We start from the raw sequence: 8853 nt of genomic DNA on the forward strand, positions 1-8853 counted from the left end.
AAATTTTCGAAAGCACAGGAAATAGCTGAAGCTCTACAGCTTTACCTTGGAGAAGCCCGTGCTTGGCTGTTGTGTTCACCTGGTAGAATTTGTCCTTTGCAAACTTTATGACATTGCTTATAAAACAAGCACCATCCCTGCTGTCTTCCTTGCAGCAATTTTTGATCTGTGAGACCCTATATGGGCCTTGTTCTGTTTTCAGTGACACCCGTGTGCGACGATTGACCCACTGTACACTATTTTGACCAATTTTTGGTTGGAGCACAGTGTTTCGCAGATGTGTGGCTGTATTTTCATACAATATAGGGGGCTTTGGTTGCATTGGGGGCCTTCTGGAGGACAAATTAATGAAGCCAAGTTTTACTTCCATTGACTTGAATTGCAGTCGGAATTGACCGTCCCGATTCATGATGATTTTCATACAATTGGCCCTATACCGAACAACCTGATTATTCCACTAATAGCTCATCACTAGAGAGGGACCACTTAGCTGTGCATGCTTTCCTTGCAATCTGCAAGTGCGTTTTTAGGATGTATTTCTAGACCATCTGTATACTGAGACTCTGACATCCATACTCAACATCATGCTGTGACATTATCACTGGCCCAAAATATATATATTTTTTTTACTTTGCCGTGGACCTAATTTAGTCATTAAATCGCCAGCTGCACAGATGCAGTCGCTCGCTTTGCAGGTGTCTGATTTTGAATTCATGGATCCAGCAAGGAGACAAAGTAAGGTCCATGGCTCAGTCTGCAGTTCAAGCTGCTGTACAATCTTTAACCCTTTCCAATCCAATTTGTATCCTGGTTTTCCTAGGGGGCTTATTCTTTTTCTGTCGTTATACAATGGCGCTATATGCTGGCTAAAGCCAGTACTGCATGAGGCGACACATTGGATAGGCTCCAACAGCAGACAGGCTGGCAATATACAGTAAGAGATCCCCGATGGATGTCTTCCAACATCGGAGCTCTACAGCCTTAAATCATAATGTCTTCAGATGTCAGACAGTGGATTAGAAAGGGTTAATATCTTCTGCATCCCCTGATCCAACCATGTATCTGCTTGAGAAATACTCTGTTAAAAGGAGTGAGTTTGTCTCTTTCAGAGAAAACTGTAAGTTGTATTTCAAAGTTTGGCACGGGACATCAGGATCTGAGAAGCAACATCTATGCCTGTGATCATTTCCCTCTTTTGTGGGGATCTTCAGGTGTGGGCATTTTCTTTTCCTCTGTCTTCTACAGCTTTATCCACAGTTAACTGATTTTTCTTGAGACCCTGATATAGGTGGGCCCTTGCTGTAAGTAAGATTTGCTCAACCAAACAGGGAAAAGGCCTTCAGAAGACTATCGCTCAGAGTGTTGGCTGTGGGCTATTGACCCCTGCTGGGATGGTCCTGCTCTGTGCTACCAATTCAGGGTGTAATTGTCAGGGAAGCCACTTTGGTTCCTCCTCTGCCCCTTCCTCCACACCTTCCCAAAACACTTTAGCAATAAGTATAGACAAGAAAATGTGGGAGAGAAAATAAGAGGCAAATTTCTTTGAGGGACCTTTTGGGTAGCGCTCTCAATATATTACCGAGGATTCTCCACCGGAAGGGGAAGAACCTATGTAGATTGGGAGTGTTGAACATTCAACGGGACTCCATTGAAAACATCTGGTAGAGTGTTTAAGTTTCTACTGTTGAAGAAAGGGACATTTAATTCTGTCAAGTCCTGAGTTACAGCAGAGAGGAGTTGGTGGGAAAACTCCAAGGCTTAAATGATTAGGGGTTGATACAGGGAACAGTCTGATTGCCATTAGGGAGTCGGGAAGGAATTCTTTCCCCAAATGGGCTAATTGGCTTCTGCTCTTGGTTTTTTTTGCCTTCCTCTGGATCAACACAACAGGAGGCTAGACAGGCTGGACTAGATGGACATTGTCTTCATTCAGCCTTATTAACTATGTTACTATGATTCTGAGGACAATCATTTGGGTATAAAAGTGTCGTCTTTAAGGTCCTCCAATGCTGGAGCTGCCAGCTGAGGTGCTGATTGAGTCTTATACTGTTTCAGTAAAGAGCTTTATAGACTGTGGTTCTGGAGTCGATTAATTTGACTCCCAGTTGGTACACGAAATAGGATTCAAGGTGGAAACCTTGACTAGTCCACTGTCTGTGCAATTGATTCTATTCCTTTATCTCAAGGCTGTATTGCATCTATGGTCCCAGGGCTAGAACCCAGACTTGATCTTGCTCATAAAGAGAAAATTAATTTTTATGTCCGGAAACCTTTACCTAATGGTGTGTAATCCATTCACTGCCTGGTCTTGAGGCAAAATTGCCATATTTGAGCCTTTTGCTCAAATAATTGCAGGTTTGGTTACCAACAAAAGTTCCACATGCTAATTGCCTTGCATGGGAGTTTCACCATATATATCTCAGTAAGCCAGCTTTTGAGGACCCACAGATCCCTCCTAGAAAAGGGGGTACTGTCAGTATGCTGCGGCATCCAGTTTGAGGCTCAGTGCAATGCTGTGTGCAGGTGATCGCAGGCAGCATGGTTTGCACTTGCCTCTGAGATCTGACTTTGCACAGGTGCTGGGTAATACATGGCTTATCTCTCACCTGCAGGTTTACAGCCTATGTTACTGGAGTCCTGTGTTGTCTTTTACACAGGACATCCAATTTGTGCTTGAGGAGATGTAAACTGGCACTCCCTTTTCCTGGCGTTTCCTTTTGGTTTCTTCTCTGGCTCTGCTACTCGTGTTAAGAAGTGTTTGCTTGGTGTATCTTCCAGAATGTCAACTCTAACTTGGAGTATTCCTCTCTGGTTTCTTCTTAAGCACCTCAACTCTGTGTTTACTTGGTTTTTAGACTTTGCGACTGACTACAGCTTATGATTTATCCCACGTACTAACATATCTCTCCTGTTGCATCCTGTTGACTCTGCTTAATTGAATAAATGTGTTACTATTGTATCCTTAGTTGCAGGGATTATTAGGGAGCGTATTTAGGTTCTAATATGGGGCTGTATATCCTAGGGTATTTAACCTGTCTACATAGGTAGGGGTTACTAGGGAATTAACAGGAGGTAATGATTTAGTTGTGTGTGCTTTTCTTGCAATCTGTGAGGGTTTTGGGCATATTCCTGGACATTCTCTATACTGCAACTCTGACGTCCAGACTCAACATCATGCTGTAATAGTTTCCTCGATTCTTACTATTGTCTCAATAAAGCTTAATTGGTTATTATGAAAAAAGGTAAATTATTTTCTTTAGGAAAAGAAGAAATTTTTATTTCTTTTCCCAGGTGAAGACTGGAGGAGAGGCTCCCATGGATATCTCGTATCTCCAAATCATGAAGTAGAAGATAACACACAAGCTAATTCAATAATGCCTAACATATCCTTGGCTCTTCACAGCGGAGCTCTATCTGCTGATGGCGCTAGTCACAGGAAATCTTCATCTAATCAAGCACTGATTGACAAACAAAGAACTGGATATAGAGAGGGGGAATTATTAGCACGTGGGAAACCTTTTAAAAGGAAAGCTAATGTTTCTTTGCATAAGATGCATAAAAGTATCCATAGAGATGAAAAGCCATTTTCATGCTCCGAATGTGGGAAGTGTTTTGCCCATAAATCACATTTTATGAATCATCTGAGAACTCACACAGGAGAGAAGCCATTTTCATGTCCAGAATGTAGGAAATCTTTTAGTCAGAAATCAAATCTTGTAGGACATCTAAGAACTCACACAGGAGAGAAGCCATTTTCATGTTCAGAATGTGGGAAATGTTTTAGCCTTAAATCAGGTCTTGACCAGCATCATCAGAGAGCTCACACAGGAGAGAAACCATTTACATGTCCTGAATGTAGGAAATGTTTCAGCCTGAAATCGGATCTCGATCAGCATCAGAAGGCTCACACAGGAGAGAAGCCATTCTCATGTCCTGAATGTGGGAAATGTTTTAGCCTGAAATCGGATCTTGATCAACATCACAGAACTCACACAGGGGAGAAGCCATTCTCATGTCCTGAATGTGGGAAATGTTTTAGTCAGAAATCAAATCTTAAGGCACATCTAAGAACTCACACAGGAGAAAGGCCATTTTCATGTTTAGAATGTGGGAAATGTTTTAGCCTCAAATCTGATCTTGATCAACATCACAAAACTCACACAGGGGAAAAGACATATTCATGTTCAGAATGTGGGAAGTGCTTTAGTAAAAAATCATATCTTGTGAAACATCTAAGAACTCACACAGGGGAGAAGCCATTTTCATGTCCTGAATGTGGAAAATGCTTTAGCCAGAAATCACAAATTGTGGGACATCTAAGAACTCACACAGGAGAAAGGCCATTTTCATGTTCAGAATGTGGGAAAGGTTTTTGCCTAAAATCAGGTCTTGACCAACATTATCAGCGAACTCACTCAAGAGAAAAGTCATTTTCATGCTCAGAATGTGGAAAATGTTTTAGCCAGAAATCATTTTTTCTTATTCATCAGAGAACTCACACAGGGGAGAAACCATTTTCATGTTCAGAATGTGGGAAGTGCTTTATTAAAAAATCATATCTTGTGAAGCATCTGAGAACTCACACAGGGGAGAAGCCGTTTTCATGTCCTGAATGTGCAAAATGTTTTAGTCAGAAATCACAAATTGTGGGACATCTAAGAAGTCACACAGGAGAAAAACCATTTTCATGTTCAAAATGTGGGAAATGTTTTAGCCTGAAATCGGGTCTTGACCAGCATTATTTGAGAACTCACTCAAGAGAAAAGTCATTTTTATGCAGAGAATGTGGAAAATGTTTTAGCCAGAAATCAGTTTTTCTTATACATCAGAGAACTCACACAGGGAAGAAGTCCTTTTCATGCTCAGAATGTGGGAAATGTTTTAACAGCAAAGCAAATCTTGTCCAACATCTAAGAATTCACACTGGGGAGAAGCCATTTTCATGTTCAAAATGTGGGAAATGTTTTAGTCAGAAATCAAATTTAGTGCAACATCAGAGAACTCACACAGGGAAGAGATCATTTTAATGTTTAGATTGTAATAAGTTTTACAGGTACAGAGATTAACTGTAAAATCTACTTCCTAAAGCTCTGTTTCCAGGGTGTGGTTTCTGCATGTGTTCAAAACAGTGCCCACACGTGCCCGCCAATGGTCACCATGGGTGGGTGCAGCGTGAATCAAAGCCTTTGCTGTTTTTATTCTCTTGTATGGAAATGAAATTGTGCTCTTACTGATTAGTATTTCAGACCATCTTCTTTTATGTTATGGTCTGTTTTCCAGCAGTAAGACATCCCAATAAGGAGGCGGCAGAGGAAAATGTGCTTCATTAACATGGTCCATTCCACATTATAATAAAAAAAACACTCTGGAAGTCATAAACTTATTTGGTCTGCTTGTCCACGGGCGATATGTCATACTGAGATCTGTGGCGATAAATCACACGCGGAGCTCGCATTACTTACTCTCCATAGTGGTGTCCTAAATGTGTTCTTCACATCAGTCGGAGTCGCAACAACTTGTAATGGAAATATTGACCTAGTAAAAGATTCAGAATGATTCCAAATTTTCATTTCTTGGTAGAATTATCTTTGATCCACCAGGATCCATTACACCTACTAGTCTACCTTACTGTGTGGACTGTAGACCATTCTTATAAAATCTCAAATTTTTGGCCTCTAGTTTCTGACTCCTAAAAGGATTAAATTGGTTTGTGAAATCCCTCATATCAAGTTTCCGGAACAGATTCTATGAACGTAGGTGCCCCTGATGTAGGCTCCTTATTTTTGCCTTGAGAGACTTCCAATGTTGTACTGAGTTTTTTTTTTCTCTTCGATTTATCATCGTGTTTTCATCATGTTTTCATCATATGGCAAGGGACAAAATGTTGTATATAAGATATTAAAAGCTATAAATTGTTTTGCTTCATGTTTGTTGTTCCGTGTGTGTATTTATATATTTGGTCAGGTTCTATAATAAAAATATATGAAATATGGATGATTCCTTATAACGTTGGGGAAACTAGTATGATTGAGTGGAACAGATTATACATTGGCCTATATTACAATAGCTTAAGACAGGGAGCTACCCGGTCTCCTGGCATTGATTTCAGGAAGGTCTATCGGGTTCAATTCTGGAGACTCCTGTGTCCGATGCAGTGTCTCTGCTTAGACTGTGTTCACATCCCCATTTTGTTTTCCATTTTTCTGGACCATCATAAGGTCAGAAATCTGAGGAAAAAACAGAAATTAGACCAAATGCACTTTTTTTTTACATCGTATGCTTAGGGGACAAACAGAAAAACGGAAACTGTTCTTTGTATTCCAATTAACGGATCCATTTAATATGTAAAATAGACCAGCATTTCAAACAAATGAAAAACTTGATTAGTAAAACCTAATCATTACAAATGTCTTAGCCAGAAGATCCCTAGCTCATGCCATTCACTTAGCAATACTTGTTCCTGCGTAAAAGCCCATGATCTTCGCTGGGACGACTTGTCGGGCATCTACATCCAACAGGTCGTCCCGTGTAAAAGCGCCCGTTAAACTTAATTCACATTAGCATTGCAGGTTCTGTTCTGAACTGTGTTGCTAAGTTCTGCCAAAGAAATGGACGAAATAGCTCTGTCAGATCAATTTTTTTGTTTGCATTGATTAAGCTTCTTCCACATGGCCGATTTTACAGTTGTGCCCAACTCTCATTAGATAGCACAAGGGCATACTGTCCATGTGCTGTCCAATGCATTGGAGACCGCACATTGCTATTTAATATTTAATTATACATATTCAAGCTGCATTTGCTTTCACTCCTAATATTTATTATATACCTTCTTTTTAGGATTTGTTGAATTTTTTTTTTTTGCCAGTTGACATTAAGACATAATGTAATGTCTTAATCTGTACAAAGGATTATATTCTGGTACCTCTGCAGACAAACTACCCATGAATATTATAATATTTTCTTTGGTCTGTTATCGCTCTTATATAAGTACATGTGATTGTCTTATCGAAATTATGCATTATCTTGTTACTTTTGTTTTCTTGCTCTTTACTCAATAAAGATTGATTAGTTAATAGTAAAAAAAATCTATTTTGTTTGATAAAATAAGAACCTTTATTTCTTTTTGAGGTGAAGACTGGATGAGGGGCTCCCATGGACATCTCGTATCTCCATATCATGGTGTATCCCCGTATGACGAAGAGGATGATAAAAATATGACACAATCTAATTCAATAACCACTAATGTATCCTTAGTCTTTCAGAGCAAAGATCTATCCACTGATACCACTAGTCACAGGAAACCTTCATCTAATCAATCGCTGATTGACAAACAAAGAACTGAACAGAGACGGGAAGAAATATTTCAATATGGGAATCATTTTAAAAGTAAATCTAATCTTTCTTTGCTTGAAAGTATTCACAGAGAAGAAGGGCGATTTTCATGTTCAGAATGTGGGAAATGTTTTGCCCATAAATCACATTTTATACGTCATATGAGAACTCACACAGGGGAGAAGCCATATTCATGTCCTGAATGTGGTAAAAGTTTTAGTCAGAAATCAAAAATTGTGGGACATCTAAGAACGCACACAGGAGAGAAGCCATTTTCATGTCCTGAATGTGGCAAATCTTTTAGTAAGAAATCAAATCTTGTGGACCATCAGAGAATTCACACAGGGGAGAGGCCATTTTCTTGTCTTGAGTGCGGGAAATGTTTTAGCCATAAATCAAATCTTGTTGAGCATCAAAGAATTCACACAGGAGAGAAGCCACTTTCATGTTCCGAATGTGGGAACTGTTTTAGCCAGAAATCAGGTCTTCTAAGACATCAGAGAACTCACAAAGGTAATAAGCCATTTTCATGTTCAGAATGTGGGAAGTGGTTTAACAAGAGATCAAATTTTGTGGAACATCTAAGAATTCATACAGGAGAGAAGCCACTTTCATGTGCTGAATGTGGAAAATGTTTTAGCCAGAAATCAGTTCTTGCTAATCATCAAAGGACTCACTCAGAGGAGAAGCCATTTTCGTGTCCTGAATGTGGGAAATGTTTTAGCCAGAAATCAGTTCTTGCAAATCATCAGAGAACTCACACAGGAGAGAAGCCATTTCCATGTACTGAATGTGGAAAGTGCTTCAGTCAGAAACCCTATCTTGTGGAACATCTAAGAACTCACACAGGGGAGAAGCCATTTTCATGTCCTGAATGTGGGAAATGTTTTGGGCAGAAATCACATCTTGCTGCACATCAGAAAATTCACAGCGAGGAGAAGCCATTTTCATGTCCTGAATGTGGGAAATGTTTTGTTCAGAAATCACATCTGGTAAAACATCAGAAAATTCACAGTTAGGAAAAGCCATTTTCATGTTCAGAATGTGGGAAATGTTTTGGTCAGAAACCACATCTTGTGGGACATTTAAGAATTTACATGGGGCAGAAGCCATTTGAATGTTGAAAATATAAGAAATGTTTTTGCCAAAAAGCAAGTCTTGTGAAACATAATCTGAAAATTCACACAGTGGAGAATTCCTTTTCATATCCTGAATGTGGAAAACCTTTTGATCAGGAACTCTGTCTTGTGGAACATCTAAGAATTCACACAGGGGAGAAGCTGTTTACATGATCACAATATGAGAAATGCTTTATAAGGAAATCGGTTCTTATTTAACATCAGAGTTATCATGCTAGAAAGAAGCTATTTTATTGTTCATATTGTAGTAAATGTTACTAGTGTGGACTCTTATTGCAGGACCTACTTCCTAAGGATACGTTATGATATATAACTTAACCCCACAAAGACCTGTGCCATAACACAAGGGTGCAGGCAGGGGTTCTCTGAGAACCTACAGCAT

The 8853-nt window shown here is 39.5% G+C and overlaps 2 protein-coding genes across 3 annotated transcripts in view; both read left to right on the forward strand.

Moving 5' to 3' along the window:
• LOC136620555 (zinc finger protein 665-like) overlaps nucleotides 1-6938 on the forward strand; it is a 174157-nt gene extending 167219 nt beyond the window's left edge. For both annotated transcript variants that reach the window (XM_066595402.1, XM_066595403.1), the window contains exon 7: nucleotides 3292-6938. In XM_066595402.1, the coding sequence (XP_066451499.1) occupies nucleotides 3292-5027 (1736 nt within the window). In that variant the 3' untranslated portion in view covers nucleotides 5028-6938. The remainder of the gene's footprint in view (nucleotides 1-3291) is intronic.
• A 201-nt stretch (nucleotides 6939-7139) lies between these two features.
• Nucleotides 7140-8624, forward strand: LOC136620116 (gastrula zinc finger protein XlCGF57.1-like). The gene is made up of 2 exons (XM_066594836.1): nucleotides 7140-8346; nucleotides 8485-8624. The coding sequence occupies exons 1-2, from the start codon at nucleotides 7140-7142 to the stop codon at nucleotides 8622-8624; spliced, it is 1347 nt and encodes a 448-aa protein (XP_066450933.1).
• Nucleotides 8625-8853: the final 229 nt, after the last annotated feature.

The sequence above is a fragment of the Eleutherodactylus coqui genome, chromosome 3, assembly GCF_035609145.1.
Source record: "Eleutherodactylus coqui strain aEleCoq1 chromosome 3, aEleCoq1.hap1, whole genome shotgun sequence".
NCBI classification, from domain to species: Eukaryota; Metazoa; Chordata; class Amphibia; order Anura; family Eleutherodactylidae; genus Eleutherodactylus; species Eleutherodactylus coqui.

What these genes read in the sequence shown, in the direction of transcription:
- LOC136620116 (XM_066594836.1), top strand. Translation starts at nt 7,140, where the DNA reads ATGAGGGGCTCCCATGGACATCTCGTATCTCCATATCATGGTGTATCC. An exon ending in AAAACATCAGAAAATTCACA is followed by an intron (nt 8,347 to 8,484) that starts GTTAGGAAAAGC and finishes TTTGCCAAAAAG; the next exon opens with CAAGTCTTGTGAAACATAAT.